Raw genomic sequence first — 22344 nt, 5'->3', positions numbered from 1 at the left:
ATGGGCACAATATTCCAGATCCCACTGAACTATATTATAAACAACATGCTAAAGATTTGTAGAAATATATTTGTGGCTTCATAATGCATAATTCAATTATAAGTCTTTGATCTGATCTAAATGGAGTTCATAAAATCATCTACCACAATGTCCTACCTGTCAATGAATACTTCAGCTTCAACCACAACAATACATGAGCACAGAATAGATTCAAACTCAATGTAAACCAGTCGACGGCAGAAAATACAACTTCAGCAACAGACTGACCAATGCCTGGTATGCAGTACCTGACTCTGTGGTTTCTTCCCCAAATTCCCAAAACTTTAACCTTAGATTATCCACAGTTGACCTCACCCCATTCCTAAGAGGTCTGTAAGGGTCGTGCATAAGCTCACCATTGTGCCTACCATCCCTATTCTACTGTCCTCATTTATCTGTATTTACTTTGTTTATGTTTATACTAATACCTACTATCTTGTATATCCTTTGACTAAATAAATAAATAAATAAATAAATAAATAAATACATACATACATACATTAATTAATTAATTAATAAAAAAGTAAGTTACATATCCCTTTAGCTGATTTACCATTTTTGATCATCTAAACAGCTCCTTTTAAAAATCTTTAAATTTTAAAAATTGCTAAGACTCTCACAGAATCAAGAGTAGAGTATATACAGTATGTGCAATTTCAGGTTGTTAGACAGAATGAGAACATTCTCTGCCATTTACCCAAAGAAACACTGGCTTGCTTTAATTCACTGTCCTCAGAGAGGGGCAGCATATCAATCAATCAATCAGATGGATAGATAGATAGATAGATAGATGGATGGATGGATGGATGGATGGATGGATGGATGGATGGATGGATAGATAGATAGATAGATAGATAGATAGGCAGGCATCCATTTTCAAATAGCAGCAAATTCCATTTCAATAAGCTATACTAATCCATAATAATATAAAGTGGAATAGAACTAAAAATAAAATAAATTCCATCAAAATGTGAAACCACAGGGGTTGACGCAGAAAACAGGTGTTTGGATAACCTGTTCAACATCTTGGGAATTATTAGAAGTCTAGTGATTAGGAGGGATATCACAGTACAATATTAGGATAAGACAGAAAGAAATGGCAAATATATACAGTAAACTCCAAACTGCTATTAGCCGTATGGCTATCTGACCCACAATTAAAGTGTTTGTGCATCCTCTATTTAAAAAAAAACAAAACAGGAAAAATTTACCTGGGTTCTCTGTTTTTTCTTACAAGGCTAACAAAGGTATCAATCTCAGCAGCTGTGATGTGTTTCTCCAACAGTTTGCGATTGTTATGGAGCAAAGCTGTTATAGTGTCTTCAGCTAAGACATCATAGCCAATTTGTTTCTGCATGAAGCCAAACTGCTTGGCTATATATTCCTGGCAAAGTATTAAAAGGGGGAGGGTGAAAGAAAACAAATGCTAATTCCACTATAACATTTATTTTTATAGATTCAAAGAAGTTATTTATTGTTCTTAATCAAAGAAGACTTAATCAGCCTTATTCCTAAGACTGAACCAGGTGTTCAGTCCTGATTTTTGGTCCAACTACTATTCAAATTAAATCATAGTTTATCCACTTTGCATTAAGCAACTGACAATTATTTTCCATTTAAATAGGCGGTCCAAATATTAGATGATGGAAGTCTGCAAGTTGAAGATCCACTCAGGATGATGGAATGATTCCACATTTATTCAATCCAAAGTAAAAAGTTCTTCAATTAGAAAATAAAAATCAGGTGCAGTTATAGGATGGGATGCATTTGGCATGATGTAGCATTGCTTAGTTCTTGTGAAAAAGGGTCCTATGATTTTTGTTGTACACAAACAGAAAATAAGCAAGCAGCATGGCATAGCTGGGTAAAAGCAGAAGTATAAACTCCAAATCATGGCAGTATCTCTGCTCAGAATCTACATCAAGTACTTCATCCAATCCTAGGAATTTAAGTAAGGTTCAGAGAAATAACAGGCATATATAATAGCACTGGGAATAAAAGAGATTGAAGAAGTTAGGAGGGAGGATGTCATAGCATTCTTCATACATGGAAGGATGTCACACAATTAAAGGTCACCACCTTGTTTTTTCTCATTCCAGATTGTAAAATACATATCATGGTCAAGTTAGCAGAAAGATATGTGGTGATAAGTAAGAACTATTCTTCCTAACAATAAGAAAATTCTGTGTTACAAACACAGACGGTTGTGGTTAGCTCTGGCCCAGCTCCTGCCCCAAGGACTGTGGATGTTGGGGAGACATCCACATGCTGCAGGCCTGTTTTTCCCCCGGTGGAATCTGCTGATGAGGCTCCTCTGACCAAGAAGACATGAGTGACAGGGAGGAGAGTGTGGCAGACAGCTCAGAAGGAGATCAATTATCTAGCTCCTCCTTGTATTCAGAATAAGAGTTAATGATACAGCCACGCATGCGGAGAGCGATGCATAGGCAGCAACGACTGAGAGATTATTATCAAAGAAAATGAGGCCAGCTGTGGTTGGGGGGGGCTGTGGTAATTAGCGAGGCTGCTATAAATAGCAGCCTGTGGGTTTGGCCATTGAGGATTATCTGATCGTTGTGTTTCGTGCCTGCCTTGCTGACTTCGACCTCTGTGTGCTGATTCTTCTCCGCTTTGAAACTAAACCAGAGCAAGGACTGTGAATTGCCTCACAGCTGCAAGCTAAGTATCTCAGAACTGATAAGGGACTTGTACAAATTACCAGTTTGTTTGGAGTCGAGTGCTCTTTGCTATACAAAAAGAGTGCTTAGTTTATTTGAATTTTCTGTATAAAGAACATTGTTTTGAATTTTCAAACGTGTGTGTGTGTGTCTGAAATTTGTATCTGTGAATTTTCAGGAGGATTCTACCAGAGAGCTCAACAGAACACAGACCAAGAAGGGTACTGGACTCATCTTTGTTAAATGAATTAAAGAAGAGGCAAGTACTCTCTTAAGGATGCTCTCATTTGGAGTTCTACATACAGCAGGTGCTTGGACTTAAGCGTTCTAAAAATGGTCTCTTCCCAACTCAGTGATTACGATTCTTGTCAAAAACAAAAAAGTGGTTTGCCATGGCCATCTCCTTTCTCAATCTACTGGTGATTTGGTCCATCCAAAAGCATTTCTGTTATGTTTATTTTATTTTTTTCAGATCAGCTAAGGCTACCTAGGTTCTGCAACCTGGTAAGCTTAAATTCTTTCAAATTTTACTCACTTGATTTTTCCTGTAATCTTGTTGGGAATGTCTTAATACTCTGTAACAGAGCCGGCAGATATGTCTGAAAGGAGCATGCCGCTGATCTCCGAGTTCCTCCAATCTCAGCATCGGCCCATCTCCACAGTCAGTAAATGGTGCTTGCAATAACTTGAAAATCTGGAGCATTGTTTGAGAAGGGAAGAAATTACTTTTCCTGTCATCACAGTCAGAAATGTGTATAAGCTCTTAGTAATTACAGGAGTTGTGTATTCTACCTGCTTTAGTATATTTTGCTCTCTCATTAGTTTTTGCCGTTCGCGGTTTGGCTTTGAGAACATGACTTCAAGTACATCTTGGCCAGAATTTGTTCCGCCGGTAACAAAATAGACCAAATCTTCCAGCAACTTTGTAACAGACCTAGAAATATATATGTATATATATAAATTTTAAAGACAATCTAGTTCTTAGTCCAAAATTAAATGCCAGCATGTCCCACACAATAATGCATTCTGTAACTCTATTCAGTTATGAAGACATTAAGAATTTTTAACTATATTTAATTTTATTTATTTATTTATTTAATTTTAATTAATTATTACTGTATTAAGACTAGTAATCCAAAACCAGTCTCAAAAATTCTTAAGATTCTTTGAAAAAAATATTTCAGAAGTGCAAATCCAAGATGATTTTGGCAATGTTTTCTATCGCCTAAACTAATGTAGGATTTTCAATCTGGTTGTCATCTATGTTGTAGTATTGATCTGCTCTCACAAAATTACTGATGCAAACATGAAGATTTTATAAATTTGTTTTATTTGTTTTAGCTATTTTTATTTCATTTTGCAAATACTTATGGGGGCATTGAAGGTTTTATATTGATGCTGCAAAAATGGATATAAAAGCTGTATTTCTTGAATGGTAGTTCTCTTTTAAAAAAAACTGGATTATGTCCCTCTTACCTCCTTTCATTCTGAGTTACTGTTCCTTTCTCTAATTTGCCAGCGATGGAGCCCAATACTTTGCTTGCATCATTTGCAAAATCCAAATCTCGAACTTCGGCAGGAGAAACTGGTACCACGGCAAAAGCTTCTTTGTCCTCTTTTACAGGAGAGGTGCCAATCTTTTAAAAAGAGGTAATTTTAGTACTTACGGTAAGAACAAAAAAATAATGGTGGTAAGAAATGCATTAGAGCAAGGGTGTCAAACTCGATTTCTCTGAGTGATGCATCAGGTTTGTGTTTGATCTGGGGGCTTGGGAGGTGTGGCTAGGGTGCATTGCCATATCACACAGCCTTCTTGAGCTCCTGTTTTGCTGGCATAGGGCTGCAGGAGGTCGGCACAGCCGAAAACAGAGCCTAACAGAGCTACCTATTGTTGTGTTTGGGCCTGGGCCAGCTGTTGCCCCCACAGATGGGGGAGCCGCGGCACACAGTGACTATGAAAGCCTGGCTGACAGCCAGGATGATGCAGCTGACAGCCAGGAAGATGTAGCCAGCAGTCAGGAAGATGGGGCAGAGAGCCAGGACAAATTGGCAGACAGTTCAGGGGAAGGGGCTGGCAATTCGTCAGACAGTTTATCTTCTCTCAGCTCGTCTGCAGGACAATACATCAATTTACGCAGCTGTAGGGCCTTACAAAGAAGGGATCGCTTTAAGAAGTAGCATAAGCACACCTGGGCTGGGTGTGGTTCCCTTAATGAGGGCTAACAGCATAAAAAGGGAATGGGGCCAAGGCAAACTGTGGCTGATTATCTGGGTGGTTTGGGTGGCGTCGTTTGTTCCTGCTCTGAAGTTCCTGCTCGTGGATTGTACTTCAGCGTTGTGGGAGTTGAAAGCCCTGGGACAAGCTGCTGCTTTTGTGCTGTGAATATTCAGGGACTCTTGGACTATTTCTGCTCCGTGAGTTTTGTATGGGTTGGCTTTTCACTGAACTTTGTAGCTGACTGAATTTTGCAATGAATCCTCTTTGTTTCTCCTGAAAGTAAGGACCATTTGCTTTAGACTTTTTTCTTTGCTGATTAACTATCCACGTGTGTGTTTGACCTTCTTTTCTAGACCATTAATCATTGCTTGAGGCCGGTCAGGCAGAACACCTATTGCCCTCTAAAACTCAATTGTTGCTAGCAGAGACACTGCGGGCCAGTCCTTTCTTGTTTCCAGGGCGGCCCCATGGGCCAGATCTAAGTACCCCATGTTCTGAATCAAGCCCAGAGGCCTTGAGTTTGACACTCCTGCATTCGATAAATAGTAGTTGAAATTTTAATAGGAAACCATAGTGTACAATTCAATTTATTTTTTATAAGATGTACATGAAACCCATATCTTAAGTATTTCAATTATTTATTTACGAAAGTTGTGCCAGTATGCATCAGATACATTCATAAATGCCAGGTTTATGGAAAAGGAGTTCTCCTATTTGTCATAAGCAATAATCATAACTCTACAAAACTAACAAACAAAAATAATAGATTTTAGGCTGTTATCTTAAGAGGGATGTTTGCCAAGTACATCAGTCCAAAAAGCTAGTAATCAGCACAGGGTTTGTTTAATCAGTACAGGATCAGTACAAATATGGTCACTTACACCTTGGCCAATTGGACTTTTAAAACAAGCTCTACATGGAAGTACCTTGAAAACTATCCAGAAGTTTCAATTTGTCTGAATGCAGCAATGCTGATAATTATAGGCGCATTCCATTATGCTCTTGTAATGCCTGTATTGATTCTCAATAGGCTTCCACATGCAATTCAGGGTGCCGATTATTACCTTTAAAGCCTCATGTGGAATAAGGCTGTACTATCTGAGGGATCCCATTCTCATAAGAACATGGATGCACCCTGCAGGCTTCCATGGGGAGAGTGTGATCCACGTTTCTTCTTTTAAATCTTGTCATCTTATGGGACCCAATAAGTGTGCCTTTTCTGCAGCTGTACCTGTTCTCTAGAATAATCTCTCCCTCTACAGGTGAGAGCCAACCGTCCCGTCCCCCAAACTCTTCCTACCTTTAGAGAGGTTCTTAAAACCTGGTTCCTCTCCCAGGCATTGGGGGCAGAGAAGTGAGAATCCCCTTGTGGTTCTTCAGTTATATGATTTGTCAGTAATTTGTTTTTAGATCACTGTCAGTAATTTGTTTTTAGTTCACTGTTACTTCTCCCCCGTTATAAAATTGATGGGTCCTTGGGGCACTCTGACTTCGGTTGTGTTCTTGCAGATGTTTCATTATCTAAGCCGCCCTGAGACCTTCGGGATTGGGCGGCATAGAAGTCTAAATGGATGGATGGATGGATGGATGGATGGACGGACGGACGGACGGACGGACGGACAGACAGACAGACAGACAGACAGACAGACAGACAGATAGATAAATCTGGTTTGGGTGATGAATCATCTGCAAGAAAACAACCCAGCTCAGAAAGCATCAAGGGCCCTTAATGTCAACTCTGATATCCTGATATCAACCTTGAGCTACAAATATTCGCCTTCATTGGTAAGTCAAATTTGTAATCTGAGACTTGCTAGTTTTGTTCTCTAAACAGTTCCTTGCAGGACTTACTTTAAGCATCACAGGTTTTTCTTCTTCTTTATCAATCGGGATATTTGTGCTGTGGACCCAGGTATTTGTACATAGATGTCTAAGCCTGACATAGGAGTTCCTGAAAAGACCAAATACCATTTACATTAAAGAGATTCCAGATGCACAAATTCAAGATGTTTGTGAAAAACAAAACAAATAAAATGAACTTTTCAAACAATTATTTTTATGGCATGGTAGTGAATGATATTCAGTGAATATCATTAGTGAATGAAGCTGAATTGAAACAACCGGGCATTTTACATTAAAATGCATCTTTTAAACTAAATTTGAAGAGTAAAAAAAAAATAAGATGGAATATCTGTCCCAGTTAATATTGTCAGCATCTGTCTAAATCTGAAATCACTGATAAAGTTGCAGATTTAAAATTGCTTCTGGAACATCTTACTTCTGCTTTTTAAGCATCATTCCACTTTTTAAGGGTTCATTCAACTGCCCAGTTCCTACCATGGATTAATGGATTAATGTTTCATTTCTACCTGCTCTGAACACAAAATCACATAAAATGATGTTTTAAGTACAAAACTGCTGATTCAAGCATGAAATGAAGTAATTTGAGATTAGAAAGAACTGTTTCAAACATTAGCAGTTAGAAACTGTTCAAAAAATTTCATTTCAACACCAATGAAATGTTGCACTTAAAACATTTTGAAATGAAATTAGTTTAGCATCCCTTATATCTTTGAATGTTCAGACCTCTTGCCCCGATGTCACTTGTTTATTTACTAAGAGTCAGACTAGATTCAGAACTCTTAATGTACTTTGGTGACCAAAATCTACATATATTTCCGGTAGGGAAACAATTCCTTAGGAATACCTGGGAACAGAATAATTTTTAATGAATTGCTTTGGCTCAACTGCAGTTCCTTTCCTGATGATGCTACTAAATGATTTCTCATTGGATGATATAAAACACAAAGTCAGTCTGTCCTTCACCTGTCCAACATAATTCTGTTATTTAACATTTACAACATAGCATCCATAGACTCTCTCTGTTAATAAGGGAAGGCTTTATTAATAGAGAGAGGGCTCACTGAAGGTCACAAACCTTCCTGAAGTTCATAGAATATGGTTAACTTAATCTTTTGTAGCTTCTTCTCTGGTAATATTGTACTTTTAACTACAGCATACAAAACATTTGCTAGACAAATTCTTGAATAAAGCTCATCTATCTGGAAACCACACTACATATTGGACATTGATACAATTGAAAATGTCCAGAGTTATTTCACAAGAGTCCTCCACTTTTTGCAACAGAATACCTTATGCCACCAGACTTGAAATTTTGGGCATAGACAATTTAGAACTGCACCGCCTTAGGTCTGACCTAAGAGTAGTATATAAAATTATCTGCTATAATGTCCTACCTGTCAATGAGTATTTCAGCTTCAACTGCAACAATACATGAGCACTAAATAGATACAACCTTAAGGTAAACTCAATTGCAGAAAATATGACTTAATCAACAGATTGGTCAATGCCTGGAACACACTACCAGACTCTGTGGTTTCTTCCCCAAATCCCCAAAACTTTAACCTTATATTTTCTACTGTTGACCTCATCTCATTCTTAAGAGGTCTGTAAGGGGTATGCATAAGTGCACCCACGTACCTGCCATCCCTGTCCTAATATTCCCATGTACTCAGAATCATCTCATTGGAGCAGAGTACCTCACAGAGTTGGCCTTCTCTGGGTCCCGTCGACTAAACAATGTCATTTGGCGGGCCCCAGGGCAAGAGCCTTCTCTGTGGCGGCCCCGGCCCTTTGGAATCAACTCCTCCCGGAGATTAGAATTGCCCCCACCCTCCCTGTCTTTCATAAACTACTCAAGACTCACTTATACCACCAGGCATGGGGGAGTTGAGACACCTTTCCCCCAGGCTCTTTTATACTTTGTTTTATGTTTGGTATGAATGTGTTGTTTGGTTTTTTAAATAATGATAGGCTTTTATATGTTTTTTAATATTAGATTTGTTCTACTATAATATTGTTTTTATTATTGTTGTGAGCCGCCCCGAGTCTTCGGAGAGGGGCGGCATACAAATCTAATAAATTATTATTATTATTATTATTATTATTAATTATTATACATGTTTATACTTTTACTCTAATCTTATATATGCTTGACAAATAAACAAACACCAGTTGGCAGTCCTATTCAGTGGTAACCTTCGTGCTTTGGAACACTTTTTCCCTGCAGGTACATTTGGAAATTACATTTCCTTGCATGTTGCAAGGCCTAAGATTATAGGCTCAAGCATTCCTTTGAAGATAAGATGTGGCTAATTTGTTATTATTTTATTGTGGTGATGTTTGATGTTTCTTGCTTTGCTATATATTAAGCTGGAATGAACAGGATGGTTTACAATCTTTTAAAAAATAATCATACAAAGAGAACCATGAGTTGAAATGTATTCAATTTATTTCAACTAAAGTGCTGTTCTCTATAATGATCTGCCTAGGTAAATAATCTCAGTTACAAACACACAGATTTCTTCATTATTTTTAGCATCATACCTTGGGACTAAGCTGTCTCCTCCTCGCAGTGTGGTGGGATCAAGCTCAAAGATGGAAGAAATGTCATTTCCTTCAGGCACAGAGACTAAAGAGTATGCCATCTTCTCTGAAGTATTATGGAGTCCCCTTCTCTCTGCATCTTGGTCAGAATCCAGCTGTGTAAAGAATTTCAAATCAGACAAAATTGCAAAGATTTTTCAGATACAGCAATGAAGTTCTATGCAGAAACTCAATTCTTGGAATTCACACTTCCAATTCAAGCGTAGACGTAGAGACTGTCATGCTACATATCAAGGGATAATGGATGGAAACTGAACAAGGAGAGGTTCAACCTTAAAATAAGGAGAAATTTTTGGAAACTGAACAAGGAGAGGTTCAACCTTAAAATAAGGAGAAATTTTCTGACAGTGAAATAACCAATAAAACAGTTTGCATTCGGAAGCTGTGGGTGCTTCATCAATGGAAGCTTTCAAGAAGAGACTGGACTGCTACCTGTCAAAAATGGTATAGGGTCCACCTACAAGGTCCCTTCTAACTCTGTTAATCTATAATCATTAACTCTCAGCAGTATTGGGTTCCGACCAATACACTTGATGCCATAGCACCGGTAGTGAAAATGGAGCTGCGCACGCAGCTCCAGGTGACCGACAGGTGTGTGTGCACACCCACATGAGATTTGGCTTCTGAACATGCACAGAAATCCAAGTTACACATGAGATTTCACTGATTTTCAGAGGTTTTTTGCTTTAGCGCAACAAAAAGATGCCAAAAACCAGCAAAATCTCGTGCGCATGCACTTCCTCACATGAGATTTGGCTTCCTGCCCATGAACAGAAGCCAAATCTCACAGGGCAGGTGTGCGTGCCCACTGGTCACCCAGTGCTGCATGTGCAACCACACCGGTGATGAGGAACCCTTGCCTGTGTCAGCGCTCCAATTAGCGCTGTTGGAGACTTTGGTCTACCAGCCTTGGTCTCAGGATTTAATCAATCTTTTACTAAAGCTACTATCAAGTTCAGTTACTTGTAAAATCTTGACTAAGTTCATATATTGTCGTAAAGCATAATACATTTTGTTTCTATTTGGCTTCATGAGATAAATGATACTTTTTGTCAGATCTTAGCTTTCGTTACCTTTTTATCACTTTTTGCTTTGAAGTCACAAAGATTGATGAATAATTTTAAGGGTCATTAAGGACAGAAAAGAAAGGAAGCCAGGAGTAAGTTTGGCAATAAAGTACTGTATATTGTATGCATCCATTAACATATTACCATATCATATCTAAGCTAAGTTGCAGTTTGTAAGTGAACAAATAGCATGATTTATTTTACTGTTCTGAAACAAACCATGCTTTATTCACTGATGGTATTTATCTGACGAAACCAAATAGAAACAAAATATATTATGCTTTACAACAATATATGAACTTAGTCAAGATTTTACAAGTAACTGAACTTGATGGTTTTGTCAAGCTCACATGTCTACAAATCATAATAATAATAATTTATTGGATTTGTATGCCGCCCCTCTCCGCAGACTCGGGGCGGCTAACAACAATAATAAACACAACATGTACAATCCAATAATATAAAACAACTAAAAACCCCTATTATAAAACCAAACATACACACAAACATACCATGCATAACTTGTAATGGCCTGGGGGGAAGAGCTATCTCAACTCCCCCATACCTGGCGGTATAAATGAGTCTTGAGTAGTTTACGAAAGACAGGGAGGGTGGGGGCAGTTCTAATCTCCAGGCGGAGTTGGTTCCAGAAGGCCGGGGCCGCCATAGGGAAGGCTCTTCCCCTGGGGCCCGCCAAACGACATTGTTTAGTCGACGGGACCCGGAGAAGGCCAACTCTGTGGGACCTTATCGGTCGCTGGGATTCGTGCGGTAGCAGGCGGTTCCAGAAGTAGTCTGGTCCAAAACTCACTCTGGCTTGATATTGACAGGTACAACAAACCAAAGCTTAAAACATGTGTTTACAGCAATTAAGAAATCACAAAATGATCTAGACTTCAATTTAAAAACATCTAATAGCTTTTAAATAATGGTCAATATTCATTTATATTAATTTTATTGGTAAGTATTTATGTGGCATTATTATTATGGATGCAAATTATATAGTAAACCCAAAGAATCACATTTTAATTAGGAAGCACAGATTTTGGGGAGACAAAATAACAAAGGAAAATATCAAAATTGTATTCTGAAGCGATAATGGTTAGAAAGCTGGATTACAGCACAGCAATAATACATTAAAATCAGGTTTTGTTTTGTTTTTTTACTTATGTGATGATATCTGAAGAACGTTCTATGATAGCACAAAGACAAAATGAATAAGTACAAATGGATCCTCCACACATCATAAGATCATATGGAATATGTCTTCCATATGTCATAAGAGGCTATTCTTAAACCTCTTCATTTTTCATTATTGAATTGCCTGGGGAAAATGCTAACCTCAACCAACCACATGAATTTTCATGCAATTTAATTCAATTAGTACAAAACATAATGAATGGATTAGATGTGTTAAAACTGGAAGCACTTCACCAAAACAAAAGATAGGTGCGCATATCAGCTGTGCTGGATTTTTCCCAGTATTCCTGCCAAACACAGAGCTTGGTACAAAATATATTATTCAAATGAATGACTGAAGTGGAGGGAAGGGAAAAAACAGTCTCCTTTACAAAAAGGAGAAGGACATGTTCTTTGGAAAGAGTATTGGTCATACTTTGCAGCCATCAGTTTAAGTAAACAAAGTTTCTAGAAATACATCTATACACTTAGAATTATTTATACATTTGGACACTCCATAGAATAAATAGTATGAAAAGTTGAAAAACATAAAAATGGAAATAGCAAACCACATTCATACTGTGTTTTTAAAAAAAAATAATTTTTATTGATTTTATAGAATAATTACATAGAACAAACATATAACAGTGCACAGTGCATGTGCCCATCACCTTACAAAACAAGACACCCCCCTTCACCACCACCACCCATACAAGGGGATTCAAAAGTTTTTGATTTTGTTTATCTGTATTTCCTTGGCTCTATCTTGCATTAGATATTACTAAAAGAGTGATTGCAGTTTATTTTTCACATTTACATCACAGATTCTACTCAACATATAATCCTTCACCTTATTCCATCGTACCATCAGCTTCTCCGGTTTGTTTTCATCAAAATTATTTAATCTTATTTCCATAATTTCAAAATGTATGTGGTCCACCATGTACCAGTACCAATTCTGTATTGTCCATTTTGTGGAGTCTTTCCAACCCAATACCACTACTGCTTGAGCACTTTCCAACGCTGCAGATTTTATTTCCTTGAATTCTCCTAATTTTCTTTGTTTAATTAAAATTGCTATTTCTTTTGCAATTATCCAGTTAATATTTAACATTTTGTTAATTTCGTTCTGTACTTCATTCCAGAATGTCTGAATTTCTACACACTCCCAGAACATATGCATAAAGATTCCCTTTTTTTGGCAGCCGTGCCAACAATTACCCTTCTCTTTCCCCTGGAAGTGTGCAAGTTGAGCCGGTGTATAGTACCATTTATGTAAAATTTTCCTTCTCATCTCTTTAACTCTTGTATTTTTAATCTTATATATATATTCTACTCTTTCTTTCATCTCACTTTCATCTATTTGTAAATCATTTTGCCAGCATCTTGTCAAACTTTTTATTACTTCCTCTTCCGCCTGCAATAACATTCTATAAATATTACCGGCTTGGGCTTTTATCTCATTAATCTTTTCTTTTATTATTTTTTCTAAACAATTTTCTTCTCGTAAGAAAGCTTCTTTATTCTCACTTTTATTTAGATATTTGCTTATTGCATTAATCTGCAGCCATTTCTGTTGACCAAGCCACCATTCCAATCGAGTTCTGCTAACTCTTCCATCCTTCTCATATAATTGTTCAATTCTCATTACACCTTTGCTATTTAATACTTTAATAATTCTGCTTAAATTAACACCATCACCTATGTTCAATACATGTAACATTGATAGCTTGGAATTCCTAGTTCCACATTTTCTCTGCCATTTAGACCATATTTCTAAACATGCTTTCAGAGGGTCGATTAAATTACTGATTTGTATTCTACTCCAATTTTTAAATAATAGCTCTTTATTATTTATATTGTTAATTTCCTTTTCTAACTTTACCCACTTCTTTTCCCCCCATAACTGTAATTCCATTAATCTTTCTATTTGAAATGCTTCTCTATATAGTACCAAGCATGGGCACTCCCCCCCCCTCTTTCTCTTGTGCAAACTGCCATTTTTTTCTTATTCTAGGCCTTTTGTTTCCTTCAATCCAAAAGTTTAATTTACTATCCCATTCTCTCAGTTTTGCCCCAGGGAGGGTACCTGGTAAAACTTGAAACAAATACATCATTTTTGGTAATATCATCATTTTAAGGGCTCTGATCTTGGCAATTCTTCCCAACCTTTTCCCCCTCCAATTTTTTATCTGCTTCTGAATTTTTTTCCATATTAAATTATAGTTGGCTGTCGCAATTTTTATCGGATTCTTAAACAACCAGATTCCTAAATATTTCATTTTTTTACATCCTAGTTTCAAACCTGATATTTTTTGTATCTCAATTTGCTCTTTTGGGCCTGTGTTTAAACAAATTATCTCCGATTTCTCTATATTAACCATAAGTCCCGATTGGTCTTTAAATTCCTGGAGCAATATCATTATTCTTTTCATCATTTCAATTGGGGTCTCAGACATCACTATAGCATCATCTGCAAATAAATTTAATTTCAATTCAAATTTTCCTATTTGATAACCTCTCCATTCCTTATCATTTCTAATTTTATTTGCTAAAACCTCAATTGCCATTGCGAATAACATTGGGGATAATGGGCAACCCTGCTTAGTTCCATTCTGAATTTTAATCGTCTCACCACATTCATACTGTTGTCAAGATAACTGCACCAATGTGTCTAACAAAGATTGCTCAATTTGAAGGATACCTTCATACTGTGCCAACTTACTGTAATTTTGCCCTCTTGTGGAGAAAAGCAAATATGGCAATTGACAGAAGATACTTTTCCATGATACCGGTAGGTTTTGTACAATAAATGACCATTTCTTGATTTGATTTATTGTCTGAGAGTCACTGCTTTTTCATTTCAATGGTACTGAGGTATTTTTCTATATGTAGAATTTCCCTTACCATCTAACTTGACTCCTGGTAACCAGTCAAAATTATTTTCTCAGGAAAAGTGCAGTTTACCATTACTATTTTACAGATGTTGCTCAATGTGATGGTTAACCTTTTTTTGCTCGGGTGCCAAAAGGGCATGCGTGCCTGCGATAGTATGCACATATGTGCCTACACCCATAATGGAATGCCTCCCCCCCCATGTATGCATGCACAACCTGTCCTGCGCTCTCCCCTCCGCGCATGCACACAGACCTCACTGAAGCCTCCAGAGCCTATGGGTGGTGAAAAAATGGGCCCAAAACCCCTACCAGAAGTTTGTTTCTGAACTTTTGATAGGCCTGTTGTGCCGTTTTTCATTTCTCCAGGCTTCAAGAGGCTTTCCTGGAGAATGTGAAAATGACTCCACCCCCCCACCCCCGGCCCCGCCCTCTGGAAGGCCAAAAATCAGCTGGGCAGCGTGAACATATGTGCTGGAGCTGACATCGGGCAAGACTTTGCGTGCCCTCAGATAGGGCTTCCTAAGCCACGTGTGGCACCTGTGCCATAGGTTTGCCATCATGGGCCTAGAGATTTCCTGGTGATCATCCATCCAAGTATCAGTAGTATCATAGTACAGTATAATCTTTTATAGCTCTTTTGAAAAGCTGTAGTTAGATTTGGCTACGTTCTGTCACTATGACCAAATTAAAATAATATGTGGGCAAACTTGACCATTTTAACTTCTTCTCAAGAAACATCTACATTGGTTGTCTATTCAATGTTTTCTGGATTTATCAATTAAATGACATGATGATAATTGGCAAGCATTCCATTCACTTTCCTGGAGCTGCCAATCATATTTCCCATGAACAAAGTCCCACTCCACTGGTGGAAAGGGGGGGGGGATATTCATCAATTCCCACCCTCCTTATGGTCCTTTAGTGCAATACTCTTCCTCTCTGGGGCAGTTTTCATGGGATTGCAGAATGGAGTAAAATTAACTAAAAGAAGCAAACATACAAAGAACCTCTTCCTTGCTTTTCATACTTTCCACTAACATTTTCTGTAAGCTTTGACATTTTGTGATGGTAAAGAATCTGAGATGATCCCTCTGAATTAATATTGAAATACCATCTTTATGAACAATACCCCAATGTTTCAACTGGACATTCTTTATCTGAAATACAGTAGCTGTTTCATGCACTCATCAAATGGTACGTAAGTTGACAGATTTATATAGTATTTGGTTTTCAAATGCTTATGCCTCATGGATAGTACTTCTACTTAAAAGAGATAAAATTGGTACTGTATCTCAAAGGTTTGTGCAGATATTTTCCCTGTGTCCCCTGTGTTCTCTTAGCAGAAATAACAAGTTTCAGATACATATCCTGATCACTAAACCCTTTCAAATTCAAGCATATTTTCCAAGGCATCTGAAGGCCAGATAAAGAATACTGGATGGACATGATCAAGGAGAGATTCAAATAAGGAGAAATTGTCTGGCCGTCAGAATGAAACCAATGAAACAGCTTGCTTTCAGAGGTTGTGGAGCCTTTCAAGAAGAGATTGGACTGCCATTTGCCAGAAATGTGTAGGCCACTGATGGCAAACCTATGGCACGGATGCCACAGGTGGCACACAGAGCCATATCAGTTGGCATGCGAGCCGTTGCCCTAGCTCAGCTCTAACGTGCATGTGTGTGCTGGGGAGCTGATTTCTGGCTTGCACAGAGGCTCTAGGAGGGCACTTTTGGCTTCCAGAGAGCCTCTGGGGCAGGTGGGGGAGAGCATTTTTACCCTCCCCTGGCTCCAGGGAAGCCTTTGGAGCCTGGGGAGGGCGAAACACAAGCCTACTAGGCTTACTGGAAGTTGGGAAACAGGCCATTTCCAGCCTCCAGGGACTGGGGGAACCTGTTTTTCGCCCTCCCCTGGCATTGAATTGTGTGTGTGGGGGGGGCACTTATACATGTGCAATAGCGCGCACGCATACTCTTTCAGCACCTGAGGAAAAAAAGGTTTGCCATCACTGGTGTAGGCACTCCTGCTTGGGCAGGGGAAGGGGTTGGACTAGATAACCTACAAGATCTCTTCCAACTCTGCTAATCTGTATGCAATTATCATTGCCCAGTTTTCAATATTCATTAGTCACAATACTTCATATTGTAACAGCATGGTGAATCTTTCCTCTACAATACTTGCAGCCTTGATTTGTCCCCCTGCTTCCCAGTGAATATCATACCAGGAGGAATGTTCAAATTGCTGGAACCAATAGGAACTTGTCCCTGGTTACATCTGGTGGCAGTCTTCTTATAGACTCCCATTAGAAATTGAAAAGCCACACAAAGGCCATAATTATACCAAACTTCAGAGACAGGAGATGGAGCACACAGATTCTATCAACAGCCTTCCTTCCTGTTATCTTAGTAATTTGAACATTGGTCAACACTTTTTAATTAAAGGTTCTCTTCCCTACATTAACTAAAGACTGACATTCCTGGTTATCTTCCATGTAGTCAGAATTTATCTGATGGAACAGAGTCACAAGCAGTAGTAAAAAAAACCACCAACTGGACTTCTCCCATCTCAAAATCTAAATACTGTAGTGAAATATATTTCTAGTATAAATATTACATACTTAGAAAGTTCCATGCTAAGTAAGTAACTCACAAAAATCAAAAACCAGACACCCAAAAAAGTTTGAAAGGAAAGATCTGAGAGATGTAAGATTATTTCAAAAACAGTTATCAGCAAAATTATGCGGGATATGTGAAGAGGTGGACTACACATAATTTAACCAGTTTGTCTACTGCAGATCCGAAAATGTGAGCATATACGCAAACACTCATTTTGCTCACATATCTTCCACACTTCAAACACACACCAATTTCATGTGTCGAGCTTCCAGCACACATTCTCAGGCAGCCGTGGTAAGTAGAGCAGGCGAGGCACAGAAATCAGCTGGGCTGCATGGGTGGGGCAAGCAAGCCAGAGAGATAGATAGGACGGGATATCACCGGGATGGGTGGGCAGGCCAAGCCAGTGGTCCGAACTACCAGTTTGCCCAAACCAGTAAGAACTGGCAGCAGCCCACCTCTGGATATGTGAATATTTCAATTCATTCATACAGGAAAGATGTAACTATTTTTTCCCCCAATATTGGTTAATAGAAGGTGTACCAAGCAATAGTAAAAAAACAGTCACTGGCATAGATTTCAGCACATTTTCACAATTTCTTGCAAATAAATGCCAGTGGTATCATCTTGTGACATTTCCAAATACCACATCAGCTTTTTAATCATTTGTAAATCTTGATGATTACCTAGTAAATGTATCTATAACTTGGAAAATAAGAAATCAGGTTGTTCAGGGGGGGGGGGGAATTCCTAAGGCAATTTCTTGTGATACATACCTCAGCAGCTAAGTAATGTCCAGTAGCAAGATGTTTAAACCGAAAAAGGCTATTCCAATAGCCTGCACCACCACGGCAAGGATCATGTTGTACTACCTATAAAGTAATAATAATTCTTGAGTATTGCCTTTCTGAATAATATTTGTCATTTCTCTTTAAGCAGCTAGGGTTGTCAACAAAATATCCAAAAATAGTAATTTAGAAAAAGAAAAGGAAATAACGAACCAAGATCTTATTTAAATTAGCTACAAAACATTAGCTGGAGAACCAAGTGCACAGTGCAAAGTTTTTGCATTCAGGCTTGCCACATTTTCTACTGTGGGAAAATGGAAAGGGGGATTGTATGGAGTAGGTGATATATGGTAGTCTAAATAACATCCTTTCCAGAAAGTCAAGGCAGCTGTGCCCTGCAGCTGTGATGAAGTGATTGGGAGGCATCTTCAGTTTTGGACTGTGCCTGATTGGATTGTGTGATGGGTTGTGTGATGGACATGTGGATATTGGGGCAGGGACTTGAACTTTTGTTTGGGTAGAGAAAACCCAGATGGGTTTTCCCAGATGTGCAATATGGCATCTTTAATAAAATGGAACTTTGAAAATTTCAAGCCTTGGAGTCTTATTACTTTGGGGGTGTTAGTTGGAACCCTGACACCAAGGGGATAATAGGACTCATACAAATGTTATTTGTAATGTTATATTTCTCTATGGAAAGTATATGTGAAAAATGAGAAAGTATGCTTTCTAAATCAAGGCTATTCAATAGTTGTGCACTGTTCCTTTCAGTGAGGAATGGCAAATTGGTACCCCGTGAATAGTGGAAAACATTACAACTGAAAGACAGCTGGCCGCTGGATCCAGATTGCTAAAAATTCTCTCCAGACCAAGGAGAGATCTTAAAATTATCCATATGTACTCTGGAGAGCGATGGGAATTGTGTGAGTAGATGGGAAAAATTGTCATTTTTGCAGTCTTTGCAAACAGGTGGTGTTATGGTATTCGGCCAAACTCAGAATTCTTAATAGAGCCTTTTATGGATTCAAGATTCAATTAAACCAAACATTTTTAATCACTTTTGAGTTTACACTTTTTTTGTTACTGTTTAATAAAGATGGAAACATTCACAAGGCCAAGTTTGGTTTATTTGCTGGGTGAATTCTTCTTCTTCAATCTGTTTAAAAGAAGTGTTTATTGTCGATGGAGATTCTCAGTCATCGAGTCATGATTGTCCCAAAGGTGCATTTTCAAGGGGCAACTGGACTGTCTGGGGGCGTTTTTTGAAGACATTTCACTTCTCATCCAATAAGCTTCTTCAGTTCTGACTGGATGCAAATAACCAGCTGTCTGCAAAGAATATAAACCATCCAGTCCTCACCATCCAGTAAGAACTGAAGAAGCTTCTTGGATGAGAAGCAAAACGTCTTCACAACGTCCAGAAAGTCCAGTTGCCTTTTGAAAAAGTACCTTTGGGACAGAAAGGTTTATTGAGTGACTCCAGACATATAACATATATATTGATAGGAACACTCATACTATTTATGGGCATGAGGGGGGTGGGGAGCTGTGCTTCCACTTGTTTTCAAAATTTGTCCAGGTTCTACATTAGGCATGGGGAAATTATCTTTACAGAGCTTATTTATATACATTTGTATTTTATAACAATACAATCTTTTTCTATAAAGACTAATACAGTGATTTCTCAAAATATGTCTCAATAAAGAATATATTCTGTAAAAGAAACAAAAACTAAACTAAAATATATGCATGCCAATTTTATTAAATAGTTTGTCTTGCCAAAGTTCACCTTTTATACTGGATTGTTAAAAAGGTGTTCCATTCTCTGCACTACTTTTGAGCTTTTTCGAAGTATATGCTTGGAACAGCTAGTGATTATAGCTGCAATCCCATACACTCTTATTTAGAAGTAAGACTGTTGGCTTTATGAGACACCACTTTTGTTCAAAATCAAATCAACAACATAGTAGTTAAGAAAGCCATCCTAGATAAATAGATGATGGATGGTGGGTGGATGGATGGATGGATAAGATAGGATGGCTTTGTTAACTATTGTGTGGCTGATTTGGTTTTGAAGAAAAGAAGAGACTGCTAATATTACATAAGAGTTGCTGTCATATGGAGTAGAAAGAATTCTATTTGAGCACTATCTTCCCATACATTATAGAGAATTAAATTAGAAGTAGGCAATCTATGATTTCAAGACCATGAACAGGCTCTGAATTACTTTTCTTTTGTAGCCCCAGAATTCAAATTATCTGAAAATGATAACAATTTTTCCTACTAAACAAATAAAATCCACAGATACAGAAGATACAGATCTTCTTGTGTGAAATGGTCTCCTCCTTTGTCCCATCATTGCAGCCCTTTCTATTTCCCCTGAAATTTGTATTGCCCTAAAATGTTGCTCTTTCTTGCTCTACTTGCCATTCCTAATGGGCTGCTTTCAAAGACCTCTTAAAGAAAGTGTGTAAAATAATAAAAGGGTGGATTTCTTTTTAACACACCATATAGTGATATTAGCTGAAATTATCATGGCTGCATTCATAGAAGATTAATTGTGGTCTTTTAAATCAGATGATTATATGAAAATAAATATGCTATTTTGTTTTATTGCAATTAAAATAATTTCAAGCAAAACTACTGCTCTTAATAGGAATCACTATTGTTTGCTTTGGAAGACATCAATGTTTTATTTTCCATTGCTCAGCAGCAACACACTGTGAACATTCCGCTGTAGAATAAAGAGCACCAAGCAAATAAATGAAACTCAAATCTGAAACTCAAATTTATTCACTGGGAGAATCCTAATCCATCCTGGAGCAAACCCTATTCAGTTATATATTCTATAGGAAACAACTGTGCTATGTTAGAAATATGATAATCAAGAACGGAGCTTTTAGCTTTTCATCAAGGTTTGAAATTTTCAGTGTAGGAATACATTAGCTATTTTTAATCCCAACTTTACCTCCACTTCCCACAGAGCTTTTGAGCTAGTTGCAGAAGTGGCTGACTGCCTCCCAGTAGTTCTCAGAAAAACATGTTGCTTCTTTCGATGTTCATCACAGGTAAGAAATTTCTCCTGCTCTGCATGGAACAATCGTACAACATCTCCCTGTGAGGACAATGAGAGATCAATCAACAGACGTTTTGCTTGTGTTTTTGTGAAAAACCTAGCGATGAGGTACATCTTTCAACTTACTCCTTTGAGAATATCATCCTTATTGTCACTCCATTTCATAAAAAGGACTATTTTCCAGCTTGTATTGCAATTCACTGAATTTACCTATAAAAATAGAATGCCTCAGATAAAACAAGAATACAAAGACACACCATGATACACAATTAATTGTCTCTCTTGAAAGTTATGTGGAAAACTAAATGTTGCATCTATTATTTCTAACTCTCATAAAGTCATAACTTACCTCATTGCAGCCGGGGTTATCCACTAGTTGATGGCTACTAGCATGCAAAGGCTGGCCAGCATTAACAGGATTTAAGACTACCTTGTCACCAATCACCACCTGTAAAACAAGGTTTCCATTTCATTTTCATTTACAAAGGCAGCAAAGACAATATATAAATTTACCCCTATTGGGAATTGGCTGCAAATTTATTTGGAAGTTAACTTCATTAGATTTAGGGTATGAAAAGTAACATTTTAAGTAAAAGTAACATTATTTAAGCCATGCCATTCAGCCTTGTCTTGACATCTTCCGTGTGCTTTTGTTCACATAAAGCAAGATAATCTTTAGAGAATACAGTGATACCTTGTCTTACAAACTTAATTGGTTCCGGGACGAGGTTCTTAAGGTGAAAAGTTTGTAAGACAAAACAATGTTGCCCATAGGAAAAGCAATTAATGCGTGCAAGCCCAAAATTCACCCCTTTTGCCAGCCGAAGCACCTGTTTTTGCGCTGCTGGGATTCCCCTGAGGCTCCCCTCCATGGGAAAACCCACCTCTGGACTTCTGTGTTTTTGCAAGGCTGCAGGGGAATGCCAGCAGGGGAATGCCAGCATCACAAAAACAAGCGCTTCGCTGGCAACGGAAGTCCGGAGGTGGGGTTTCCCAGCGAAGGGAGCATCAGTGAAATCACAGCATCGCAAAAACACCAAAGTCCTCGAAACCCCACCTCCAGACCTCTGTGTTTTTGCAATGTTGCGATTTTACTGAGGCTCCCCTTGCTGGGAAACCCCACCTCCGGACTTCCGTTGCCAGCGAAGTGCCGGTTTTTGCGCTGCTGGGATTCCCCTGCTGGGATTCCCCTGCAGCATCAGAAAAACACAGAAGTCCAGAGGTGGGGTTTCCCATGGAGGGGAGCCTCAGGGGAATCCCAGCAGCACAAAAATGGGCGCTTCGCTGGCAACGGAAGTCCAGAGGCGGGGCATCCCAGCGGTG

At 38.3% G+C, this 22344-nt stretch overlaps 1 protein-coding gene across 4 annotated transcripts in view; it reads right to left on the bottom strand.

Annotated features, from left to right (window-relative positions):
- Window positions 1–22344, bottom strand: part of ITPR1 (inositol 1,4,5-trisphosphate receptor type 1) — a 305443-nt gene that overhangs the window by 166201 nt on the left and 116898 nt on the right. For all 4 annotated transcript variants that reach the window (XM_070738264.1, XM_070738266.1, XM_070738262.1 and 1 more), the window contains 10 exons: window positions 21371–21469; window positions 21148–21231; window positions 20914–21060; window positions 17934–18029; window positions 9343–9497; window positions 6787–6886; window positions 4194–4354; window positions 3510–3651; window positions 3253–3411; window positions 1251–1423 (listed from right to left, as the gene is read on the bottom strand). In XM_070738264.1, coding sequence (XP_070594365.1) covers window positions 1251–1423; window positions 3253–3411; window positions 3510–3651; window positions 4194–4354; window positions 6787–6886; window positions 9343–9497; window positions 17934–18029; window positions 20914–21060; window positions 21148–21231; window positions 21371–21469 — 1316 coding nt within the window. The remainder of the gene's footprint in view (window positions 1–1250; window positions 1424–3252; window positions 3412–3509; window positions 3652–4193; window positions 4355–6786; window positions 6887–9342; window positions 9498–17933; window positions 18030–20913; window positions 21061–21147; window positions 21232–21370; window positions 21470–22344) is intronic.

This window comes from Erythrolamprus reginae, chromosome 2 (genome assembly GCF_031021105.1).
Source record: "Erythrolamprus reginae isolate rEryReg1 chromosome 2, rEryReg1.hap1, whole genome shotgun sequence".
Taxonomy (NCBI): Eukaryota; Metazoa; Chordata; class Lepidosauria; order Squamata; family Dipsadidae; genus Erythrolamprus; species Erythrolamprus reginae.
This window is presented reverse-complemented; position numbering and strand designations above follow the sequence as displayed.